Source organism: Rhizopus delemar, genomic scaffold (genome assembly GCF_000149305.1).
Source record: "Rhizopus delemar RA 99-880 supercont3.3 genomic scaffold, whole genome shotgun sequence".
Classification (NCBI taxonomy): Eukaryota; Fungi; Mucoromycota; class Mucoromycetes; order Mucorales; family Rhizopodaceae; genus Rhizopus; species Rhizopus delemar.
The window spans coordinates 1,746,108-1,758,092 of NW_027137829.1; the positions used below are offsets into that span (position 1 = coordinate 1,746,108).

General features: G+C 35.9%; 4 protein-coding genes across 4 annotated transcripts; 2 read left to right on the forward strand and 2 right to left on the reverse strand.

Annotated features, from left to right (window-relative positions):
- Positions 1 to 102: 102 nt before the first annotated feature.
- On the reverse strand, positions 103 to 2,319 carry RO3G_04861 (uncharacterized protein; the record flags this gene model as incomplete). The annotated part of the gene is made up of 7 exons (XM_067659451.1): positions 103 to 384; positions 440 to 919; positions 997 to 1,093; positions 1,154 to 1,280; positions 1,338 to 2,048; positions 2,102 to 2,148; positions 2,204 to 2,319. 7 exons carry the CDS (start codon positions 2,317 to 2,319, stop codon positions 103 to 105), a joined length of 1,860 nt encoding a protein of 619 aa, XP_067515552.1.
- A 1,497-nt stretch (positions 2,320 to 3,816) lies between these two features.
- Positions 3,817 to 5,638, forward strand: RO3G_04862 (uncharacterized protein; the record flags this gene model as incomplete). Its single annotated transcript, XM_067659452.1, has 4 exons — positions 3,817 to 4,586; positions 4,694 to 5,053; positions 5,117 to 5,532; positions 5,631 to 5,638. 4 exons carry the CDS (start codon positions 3,817 to 3,819, stop codon positions 5,636 to 5,638), a joined length of 1,554 nt encoding a protein of 517 aa, XP_067515553.1.
- A 299-nt stretch (positions 5,639 to 5,937) lies between these two features.
- On the reverse strand, positions 5,938 to 7,566 carry RO3G_04863 (6-phosphogluconate dehydrogenase, decarboxylating; the record flags this gene model as incomplete). Its single annotated transcript, XM_067659453.1, has 4 exons — positions 5,938 to 6,818; positions 6,875 to 7,403; positions 7,456 to 7,489; positions 7,553 to 7,566. The coding sequence occupies 4 exons, from the start codon at positions 7,564 to 7,566 to the stop codon at positions 5,938 to 5,940; spliced, it is 1,458 nt and encodes a 485-aa protein (XP_067515554.1).
- A 1,775-nt stretch (positions 7,567 to 9,341) lies between these two features.
- Positions 9,342 to 11,876, forward strand: RO3G_04864 (uncharacterized protein; the record flags this gene model as incomplete). Its single annotated transcript, XM_067659454.1, has 13 exons — positions 9,342 to 9,398; positions 9,450 to 9,555; positions 9,613 to 9,758; positions 9,835 to 9,913; positions 10,064 to 10,456; positions 10,508 to 10,611; positions 10,672 to 10,884; positions 10,937 to 11,103; positions 11,160 to 11,197; positions 11,254 to 11,384; positions 11,442 to 11,550; positions 11,608 to 11,756; positions 11,808 to 11,876. 13 exons carry the CDS (start codon positions 9,342 to 9,344, stop codon positions 11,874 to 11,876), a joined length of 1,761 nt encoding a protein of 586 aa, XP_067515555.1.
- Positions 11,877 to 11,985: the final 109 nt, after the last annotated feature.

Genomic DNA, 11,985 nt, shown 5'->3' on the forward strand with positions numbered 1-11,985 from the left:
GACAGTACGGATAGTAGTAAAAGACCATCCCCAGTACAACCTCGACGTTCTCGTTCATTAACGCCTTCAATATAATAAAAAATGTTTATTGTTAACGTATTTTTAATCGTTGTGCGATGGTAAAATATAAGCCTTCTTGGGTCTATGGTTTGATGAATGCTTATACAAATAACTGCCAAGGACAGAAAATAAGATGATGCTAATAAACCAATGCTTTCCTACTGCATGGAATCCACTTTGAACAGAATTGAATACTTTCTCATGTACAGCAAGTGCTGAGCTACCTCTCAACCTGTCTAGGTTTTCTAATATTAAATAAATGCCTTCAGGATTTTCACTGGACAATTCAACACCTTTAACATCCTTATCAAAATATTCGCTAGTCTACATCAAAATCAATCAGTAAGGGCTACAAACAAAAAAGAAAAAAAAAACCTACAGCAGTGTTATAAATGACAATCTTGGGCACATTGTTATGTTCCACATTGAACTTGTCTCGTACATATTGTCCCCACATTGCATGATCCATCTCTGCAAAGATAGCACCATCACCTTGACTTGATCTATCCCAAGCAATGGCTGCCTTGTGAAACCTTGTTTGACTCACAGTATCTTGCGCATTAATGATGTTTAACACAACCGGCTTCTTTCCTTCTAAAATAGATTGATAGTTGCTTGGGTTTAATTTGCTTACTAAGGGATATTGCTCCTTCTCTATCCAATCAAACAGTGTTTTCTCGTTGCTCTCTGTGTCTTTAAAGTCGTGTGCAGTGTACATCTTTTGTTTACCGTCCTTAAGTACCATTACAGCAGGGAGATCAGAATATCCAACACTGTACGCTTTGAATACGTTTGCGTCTTCAGTTGCATAAAAGGAAACAGTATTCATATAAGTTCTTGCAGCTCTTTCAATTAGTTCCTATTAACATTATCAAAATAGCTAAGTTACTCACGCATACTATTTTTTTTTTTTTTTTTTTTTTTTTTTTTACTTACGGGTATTTCTTTATTATTGGATAAATAAACTAACGATACATCCTTGGCCTTTACATATTTTTCAAGTTCGCCCATATTCACTTGCTTTACAACCGGGCTAACGTAAACAAACAAAAAAGGTTAACAAAGGATAATTTTTGAGCATTTACTTTCTTACCCAGCATTTGCCTTTGCAAAATTTATAAGACTCATTAATGATCTATCACCGTTGTAATTTATAGGTTTTCCATTTCCAAATAATAACAACGTAGGATAGCCTTCTATACCGTGCTCATTACATATATCTGTGTTGTGTACATTATGTATAAGCATTCTCTTTTGTTCACTTTCTTACTATTTACCTCCATGATCAACACAATTGACTTCGCCTATATTGACTTCATTCTGAAGCTGTGATGCTAATGCTTCCCAAGTAGGGGCCAACGCTTGGCAATGAGGACACCATGGTGCATAAAACTTGATGAACCACACATCGGAAGGTTTTGATAAAACTTCTTTCATTTGTTTTTCATTCAAGTCTACAGATATACCCAATGGGTTTGGCAATGCTTTTTCGGTGGTTTCTTCTGTTTGTTGTGCTTTCTCATCAGGCTTCATAACAACTTTTTCTTCTATTTCTTCAGCTTCTTCGTCGATTTCTTCTTCAACATCTTCGGGCTCTTCTTCGTCTTCTTCAGAGCCTTCTTCATCTTCAGCCTCTTCTTCATTTAAATCATTTTCTTCCTCATTCTCTTGTTCTTCGTTGATATCATTTTCTCCTTCCTCACTAATTTCTTCATTCTCAAAAATCTCTTCCTCATCTCCAAGGCTGTTGTTTTCGGAGTACGCATTGGCCTTCTTTTTAATATACTCAGCCAATACATCATATTCCCTTGATTCTGTATATTTTTCGACCTTTTGACCCGCATTCCAAAGTTGCATCTCTGGAGTTCCACTAACATCATGCTCATCACACAAATCTCCTTGTACAGAACAGTCAATCGTACCAAAATGAAAATCTTTTTCTTTAGCAAAATGACCAAAATCTTCTGTCAACTGTTCCCAAGTAGGCGCTATTGGATATCAGTATACATAATATATAACAAGCAATGTTTTTCTTATTTACCAAATTGTTTACAGTGAATACACCAAGGTGAAAAGTGTTCAATGAACCTATCGAACAAGTTGAGCTTATCATATTCGCAGTAAAGAAGCTTTACTACTTTACCACTGACCAGAGCTAATGTGTGCCTTGATATTATCTGTTCTTAGCTCTACTGATACTGCTTGAATGGTCGCTGTTAGGAACCCTATTCCGAGTCCGGTAACTTTGAAGATTCTCATCTGTCTACAAAAAAAAGGGAGAAAAGAGAAATTAAAGTGCACGAAACTAGGTTGGGCCAATGAAAAAAAATTTGATCAATTTAAAATTGAATTAGGACACGGTTGCCAAAATGGGACACCAATGCGAAAATGGGACACAGATGGGAAAATGAGACAAAAGAGAGACAGAATGTTAGTTTTTTTTTTCTGGACGAATAATAATTGATTTTAAAATGTTTAACTCACCTTTTTTTGGAAAAAGCGAAAATGGAAATTGGACAAAGCAGCAATTTCTGAAACCATTGCTTAAGTTATGAATATTCATCTTCAAAATGGACAGATTTACTTAGCCCCCACTGTGTATATTACAAAATATGAGGTAGAATAAATTTTATGCAAAATGCTTATTATCTTATAACATTACATAAGCCGTATAGCCAATTACATTACCTGCCAGTCTATTAATTAAATAGTCAAGAAAAGCATATGATTAGTAATTACGCTGGATCGCCACAAGCTATAGTTTTGAGATGCTCCAAAGCAATTAATCAGTTTTGCTACTGTTATATATCAAAAAATTTTCATTGGTAATTAAGGATTTCAATAGAAAGTAACAGAACTTGAACAAATCTATAAACATTTATTTTCTTTCTGAAGCTTATAATAGATAATGAAGCGAAGATATAAAAATGATCCCGCGAAGAGCTCGTCAACAAAAAGAAAGATTTTAAAGAGTAAGTACCAAAATAACACATTGCGAGGTATCATGGTCCTTACTTTTTTCAAGAAGTCAATTCTGATAATATATCAGTTACATCTGCTCTGACCACTTCAGTTGCTTCTACTTCACAGGCTTCTACTTCACAGGCTTTTACTTCACAGGCTCCTAGTGCTCTTCCTCCTACCTCCAAAAAGATACAGAAGAAAATAGATAAACAACTTGCTTTGCAGGACTTTAGAATGAAAACAAAAAGCAATACAGAAAAGACATGTCCTTCTTGCGGATTGAATACTCACTCAAGATCATCATCCAACCTTTGCCCAAAAAAGAAGCAAAAGGAGCCATCTCACACTTTTGATGAGAAAAAGGAAACTTTTGCAATCAAATTCTCCTTATAAAATATATGTACGGACACAAGGGTTTCTGAAAAGATTGCTTCAGTAGTGGTCTACACAACCAAAGCGATCCACGTAGGCTCACTATTTATGAACTATATTTTTTTGAAGATTTTAAACAAGGGGGAACAAGTGCCAATTATTGATCATACCCTTGTCTATTCTATTTTCACTGTTGTAACTGGCAATGGCAAAAAAGTCCCTAAATACTGTCAAGATTACTTTGTTGAATTTTGCAACGAATGCTAAGTCAATGAAACAATACTGCAATCCCTCAAGAGTATTGGATATTCGTCTGTTCTGTCTATTATGTGTAAACAATACGATGTACTCATACGCAACCATGTATGTGAAAACCATGAAAGGAGAACAACCCGCTTTTTTCTGGAAGCTTTTTCATATATGTCTTCTCCCTTCTATTGCAAAGGATTATCAGTTGCCCAAAGAAAAGCACTCTCTCACTATGTTTATACATTAAAGCAGAAACAGCAATCAATATGGCCCTCATCTTTAGAAAGAAATCAATGTTTAGAAGAAACCATAGAGAAGATGAATGCATTATGGAGTCGATATCAGACAATGAACTGCGATGCGGAAGACCTGTACTCCAAACCTCATGAATTCTTCAAATGGTTTTTCTATCTTCAGCAAAAGATAAATGAGAAGGTGTATATTATGGAAGAAAAACCAGCCACCTTTGCCTCCAAGTCCTACATTTATAGGAAGTTAAAAGAACTCACGTTTACTTCAATACTCAATAGACGAAGCTTCAAGTCTTTACAGGAACAAGTATTGCAAAGCATTAATTCAAAAATACCACTAGTGCTTGGGAAAAAATTAGAGAAGCTTGAGCCCCATTTACCTGCTCTTTTGAAATTTATTACAAGTATCCAGTCTAGAATTGAAGATGGAACATTCATGCCTGCTAAATACACGGATCAGCGAGGCTATCGCTTTTTTTCCATCTTACCTGTATACTCATTTGCGATGAAGTCAATACAAATAGATGCCCAAGCTTTCTGGCGACTGTTGAAGCAATCTGGTATTGAAAATATCCCAAAAGGTGTTAAAGATAAATCGGCTCTCTCAGACTTCTACTATAGGCTTTTTAACTTTTCCAAAATGGGATTTCGAACTCGAAAAAGCCTTTCAGAGGGGAAAAAACAGTTTCAGTAAGTTAGCTTAGTTGAATTGAAAAATAAGAGCCTTAATTTAATCAAGTTATACATAGAAACGTTATATATACCGATGGGTATTCGATTTCTTTCCTTTTTTCTAGAGTGAGGAAGAAAAAACAAATAGATACTCTACTGGGAAAACAACCTGAGGACTTCCTCGAAGATATTGAAAATGGCTGTGAAATTTGGGGAGTAGATCCTGGTGTTGCCACACTTGTAACTGCCGTCGATACATCCGGAAGGCAAAGGACTACAAGCTTGGAGGAGTACTATCATTTGTGTGGCTATAATGATGCGAATTCTATACGAAAAAAGCATCAAGAACAACACAAGGCTCAGTTTTTGAAAATTTCTAATTTAAGCTCGTTAAAGACATCCAATATGGCAGAATTTTTAAAAGCTTGCAAAGAAAGACTAAGTTTATATGACGATATTACAAGTTACTACAATGAAAAATCTTGGTAAGTAAAAACATGATTTTTTTTTTACTTGTTTACTTGAGCAACATGCAAAAATCTGTGTAGGTCGTCAAAGCTGAAGTTCAAATGCTACATTAGAAAACAAAAAGGTGTTCATGAGATCTGTAAGCGCTTCATTCACGGTAGTGCCAAATACGATGAAAAAGCAACTACAGGCGTAAGAACATCTACCAAGAAAGAGAATAGATACTATCCTTCTGCTCCCATTGATCACGAAAAAAGATCCAAGAAAACCATCATTGCTTTTGGTGATGGTATGTTTGGTTCCAGCCTCCGTGGAAATAAATCTGCTCCTGTACGGATGATTAAGAAGGCTTTGAAAAAATATTGTGGAAAGCAGCTTGATATTTGCATGGTGGATGAATACTTAACAAGTCAAATCTGCAACAAATGCAAGACTAGAAACATAGACAATGTTGTAACCGCCAAATCAAAACGAAGAGTACATACGGTATTGCAATGTAAGCAAAACAATTGCAATATCATATGGAATCGTGATATCATGGCTGCTCATAACATACTGGATATATTTTTATTTGCTGCAAAAACCAAAAATCAGCGTCTTGATGCCTTTGTGCGTTAGTTAGATCCCAGTGGCCAGCTTTCCGTGTGATTGATATGACTCTCTCATACTTCTGTACAGTGTAAGTTGGACAAGTTTTTTTTTTTGGCAACCGTGTCCTAATTCAATTTTAAATTGACCAAAATTTTTTTTCATTGGCCCAACCTAGTTTCTTTAACTGTAAAGCGAACAATTTAAAAGTAATGGAGTTTCAAAAGTTTTACATGACAAAAAATAGCCCTATTTTTTTCTTGTTTATTTTTACAATTTTTTTTCTTGAAATATAAAAATACAATAATATAGTTTAAGCATCATAAGTGGAAGCAGAGACGTTACCACCCTTACCAGTCCAGTTGGTGTGAACCCACTTACCGGGAGCATCCAAAAGTTCGTAGGTGTGGGCGCCAAAGTAGTCACGTTGAGCTTGGAGAAGGTTAGCGGGGAGAATTTCGTGGCGAAGACCATCGTAGAAGTTCAAGGCAGTAGAGAGAGCAGGAGTGGGAATACCCATAGTAACAGCTTGAGCAATAACTTCTCTCCATGAGTCTTGAGCATCAGCAGTAGCCTTTTGGAAGAAGGGATCGAACAAGAGGTTTTCAAGAGCAGGGTTGTTTTGGTAAGCATCCTTGATCTTACCCAAGAAGACGGAACGGATGATACAACCACCACGCCACATCAAGGCAATACCAGAGAAGTTCAAATTCCAGTTGTAATCAGCACCGGCTTGACGCATGAGCATGAAACCTTGAGCGTAGGAAACAATCTTGGAAGCATAGAGGGCTTGACCGAGAGCGGCAATGAACTTCTTCTTATCACCAGAGAAGGGCTTCTTGGAAGGACCAGCAAGGATCTTGGAGGCACGAGTACGCTCATCCTTGAGAGAAGAAAGACAACGAGAGTAGACAGCTTCACCGATCAAGGTGACGGGAATACCACGGTCAAGAGAGTCAATACCGGTCCACTTACCAGTACCCTTTTGACCAGCAGTGTCTCTGATCTTTTCAACAAGAGGCTTACCATCAGTGTCCTTGAACTTGAGGATATCGCGAGTAATTTCGATCAAGAAAGAATCCAATTCACCCTTGTTCCATTCTTCAAAGACTTCAGCCATCTCATCGTGAGACAAACCAAGACCTTCCTTCATGATTTGGTAAACCTCACAAATCAATTGCATATCTCCGTATTCTAAAAGGACGCGTTTTAGATTTACGTTTTTCTCTCTCTTTTTTTTCAAGACTTACCAATACCGTTGTGAACCATCTTGACATAGTGACCAGCACCAGATTCACCAACCCATTCACAACAAGGAGCACCATCGGGAGCCTTAGCAGAGATGTCTTGGAAGATGGGTTTAATGTGTTCCCAGGCCTTAGGGTTACCACCAGGCATCAAAGAAGGACCGAAACGAGCACCTTCTTCACCACCAGAGACACCAGAACCAACAAAGAGGATACCCTTGGCCTCCAATTCCTTGGTACGGCGGATAGAGTCAGGGAAGTGAGAGTTACCACCATCGATGATGATATCACCTTCTTCCAAGTAGGGAAGCAATTGGTCAATGAAAGCATCAACAGCAGAACCGGCCTTGACAAGCAACATGACCTTTCTGGGACGCTTCAACTTAGCACAGAGCTCTTCAACAGAGTGAGCACCAACAATCTTGGTACCCTTGGCTTCGTTAGCCAAAAAGTCGTCGACCTTGGAAGTAGTACGGTTGTAGGCACAAACAGTATAACCGTGATCGTTCATGTTCAAGATAAGGTTTTGACCCTTTAGAAACATGTTAGAAGCAAATCTTATCCGTCATAAGATCTAAACTTACCATGACAGCCAAACCAATAAGACCAATGTCAGCACTACAGGATGATTTATAAACATCATACAATCCTCGAACGCGTTTATTTTTCATTAAAACTTACACAGCTTCAACCATATTTATTAATATAAAGTTTTTTAAAAAAGAAAAAAAGAAAAAAAAGGGTTGGGGAAAAGCAAGGGAGATTAAATAAAGATTGCGGGATGATGTATTGAATTTTTAACGCTATTTGATGAAATGCTAAGCGGCTATTGAACTTTGATTGGCTGTATATTTGGACAATTTCGGACTTGATATCGAGTAAATGAAGTAGGCTTTGGGTCATTATTGTTAAAAATGAGATGGGAAAGAAATGAAGTCTTTGCAACGCTTCACTTTTCATTTGGATAATGCTATCAAGCATCAATAGTAAATTACTACTCGATCAAATAAATTATTTTATCATAGATATATAATTAGCAATTATACACTCCCATGATTATGCGCTTTTTTACTTTAAGTGAATAACATCCATTTAATAGCTAATGAAGGCTTTGTACCTAAAAAGACCAAATTCATACTGTATGTGAATATTTCACAATTCCAAACCAGGATATGTTATTATCTTTGAAAAAAAAAAAAAAGAACTCTCATCAGTAGAAGCAAACTCGATTAGTAACACCTTCCAATATTAACAACGATGGTTTGTAAATATAAGCCAACCCGATTATGATTCAAGTGCCGGTACAACAAACAGACCATGTAACTTCATATTATACACTATGGAAGAACCACAAGGTCTACTGCTTGGAGAAGCCTGCCGTAGTAAGTGATGGTTATATATTTGGGTAGGTTATTGAAATCTGAAGGCTGTGCATCAGCGCAGGAACCACAGTTAGTCGCTTGACTCGGGTCCTAGCTACCAAGAATTGAAAGACAAATTATTTTAAAATATGTGTGATTGTTAAAACAGCTTATGTTATTACTTTACTAATCGATATTTAAATAGAGTTGATATTAACTCTGCTATCAATGATTCTGATGTCTAGAGTTAGTCTTTCTTTTCAATAAAAGGGTTCGGTTATTAAGAGATTTATTTTCAAAATAGATAATGAATGATGAAGGACTAAAATTCCAAGCTTTGGCTTTACTAATATTCGTAAAAGCCTGCTATTACTTTTTTTTATAAGGCTTCACATTTACAATAAGCTCTAATTTCGATTATTATTATATCCAATGTGGAAATTTAAGCAAGTTACGCAGAATTATTCTAAGCTTACAACTGCAAAAGCCAAAAATATTAACGGATGAAATTAAACGCGTAAAAATAGGAAGAGAATGACATTATACAAGCTAGAACTCAGTTTAAGCGAGACTGGTAATAACAAAGAATAACTTTCCAATTTTTATATTATAATTCAGTAAGTATCAAATGGAACATTATCCGTTCACAAAGAATTCTTTGCTAGCCCCGTTTGAGGCAAACTATATAGCGAAACTGAAGATTATGTTGGTTGGAACAGTGTTAAGAGGAATAAAGATGCTGACTCTTTGACAAGTAGGGTTGAATTAGCATAAAAAAACTGTTATTAGCCAAACAAGTAAAGGTGATATGATCCCCAATCTCATGAATAAAAAAAGTTCTCCATTCATGCACAACGTTATATTTGAGAATAAATTATCACATGAAATTGAATTTATAAGGACTTTTCTCCCCCTTTTTTTGTATTTCGTCTTTCTTTATGCCCAACGTATTTTCTAAACTTGCTATACCAAACTGGGTACTATCTGCTCTTCCTTATATAAATAATCTATTTAGACAATATGGAAAGCATCGCACAACTGTACAGCGTTCAATCATATTTCTTTTAATATTACGCTCTATTTTATCTATAAGACAAATTGTAAAGGCTATGAATAAGAAGGAAAATGCAAAGACTAGAAAGAAGATTAACAAAAAGAAAGCAGAGGTACAATTACATAACATTTGAAGAGAAACTCATTTAGCAATACATGTATAGGTGGATGTAGTCTTCTTTAAGCAACTTTACAGATTATTGCAGATTGTTATGCCTGGTCTACGTTCAAAGGAGTTTTGGTTATTAGTAATACATTCTGGATTCTTGGGTATATTTCTATAAGCACGTATAGTATGTACATGTCCTTACTTATCTTCGCATCTAGTCTTTAGAACAGTATTGTCTGTTTATATTGCTGCTTTAGATGGCAAGATTGTGAGCGCTTTAGTAAGAGGGCAAATAAAGGAATTTATTTTGGGCATTGTTTGGTGGATGACAGTAGCTGTACCTGCAACCTATACCAACAGTATGGTAAATGACGTATATGTAAATAGTTATATTCCCTTAGTCCTAATTCATACGTAAGTTGAGCTATATGCAAAACAAGCTTTCTATTCAATTCCGTACACGTCTCACAACGTACATTCACGAAAAATACTTAACAGATATGACATTCTATGCTGTTGGTAATTTGGACGATCGAATTAAAAACGCAGATCAGTGCATTACTGTAGATACTATGAAATTCTCCAATTCGTTAGCCGAGCTATATTCTAATCTGGCCAAACCTATATTAGATGTATTCATTTACAACTATCAACTGTCCCTTAACGTAGGTTTTGAGGGTGTATTTATTGGAACTTCTATTGTGAATCTGTCATCCATGATTATGAGGAAATACACACCATCCTTTGGTAAAATGGTTGCAGAAGAACAGAAGCTAGAAGGCGAATTTAGATTCAGACACTCTCGCCTGATTGAAAATGCAGAAGAGATTTCTTTATATGATGGACAGGACATAGAAAAGGCCGAATTAGACAAGAGTTATTATACCCTGATTCGACATATGAATAGGATATTTAGAATTCGTGTTCCACACAGTATGATGGAAGATTTCGTTATCAAGTACTTTTGGGGTGCCTGTGGTTTGTTGCTGTGCTCAGTTCCTGTGTTTCTCAAGATACCTGGATTAAATACTCTCGATCGTTCCGTCGGTGGACGTACAGAAAGTAAAAGAAAAGAAAAAAAAATTGATAAATCTTATATCAATTAATTTTTAGGTTTTGTTACCAACCGCCGTTTATTATTAAGTTCTTCAGACGCTGCTGGTCGTATCATGTATGCATATAAAGAGATAACAGAATTAGCAGGTTATACGAGCCGAGTAACGTACCAAGAAATAGGCATAATTCCCAGCATTAACCCCTTTTATAATTGTTATTAGGTGAATGATTTGTTGCAGGTATTTGAGGATGTCAAGATTGGAAAATATCAAAAAAATCTTGTATCTTCGGTTTCAATCGAATCCAATTCTAAAAGCTTGGAAGGTCGAGGCACAATAGTTCAAAGCGAAAATATTGAATTCAAAGATGTGCCTATTGTTAGTCCCAATGGCGATGTTTTGGTACCTAAGCTCACTTTTCATGTTAAGCCCGGAGTAAGACCTTTCTTCTTTATAATTAATAGCCAATTCATATTCAAAACTTTAGATGCATTTACTTATTATTGGACCCAATGGATGTGGAAAATCATCTTTGTTTCGTATTTTAGGTGGATTATGGCCTGTTTACGGTGGCACGGTCCATAAACCTAGTCATAAAGACATTTTTTATATTCCTCAAAGGCCTTATCTTTCTCTGGGTACTTTGAGAGACCAGTAAGTAATTTTCTAAAAAGAATCTAAGCCATAATATCTTATTTTTTTTTATACAGGATCTTATATCCTGATACAATTGAAGACATGAACGCCAGTAAGTGAATGAGAAAAAAACTATCATACTACTTGGATTATTTATTTTTTGTATAGAAAATGTAACTGATCAAGACCTATTGGATATACTCAAGGTTGTTCAAATTGAACATATTGTAGAAAGAGAAGGAGGATGGGACAGTGAAAAAGATTGGTCGCTATCATTATCTGGAGGTGATAAGCAACGTGTAAGCTGTTTGGATAGCAATACCATCAAGATATCTCTAAAGCTAATTTGATTTTAGATTGCAATGGCTCGCTTGTTTTATCATGCACCTCGTTATTCCATTCTGGATGAATGCACAAGTGCAGTTAGTATGGATATTGAGAAAATTATGTATACGCATGCTACATGTAAAAGAGAGGAAATAAAACATCAGCACAGGTATGATATTAACTTGCCTTTTTTAGCTCTTGGTATTTCGCTCTTAACTGTTTCTCATCGCCCTTCACTTTGGAAGTATCATAACTTTATCCTTCAATATGATGGTCAAGGAGGTTATGTGTTTACAAGATTAGACGCAGAAAAGCGATTGGCTCTTCAAGAAGAAAAGAATTCGGTAAGATGTGCACAACGGACTTTTTATATTATACTAAACATGTGCTTGTAGATTGAGCAAAAACTACAAGAAGTGCCAAAATTACAAGCCCGCATGCAAGAACTACTTGAAATGAAATAAAATACAGTATTTTGCGTTTGAGAATATAAAGAAAGTACGTTTATTGTCTACACTGTATACCAAAAAAAAAAGAGAGAATTTGTTCTATGCAAAAAGATATCATGAAAAT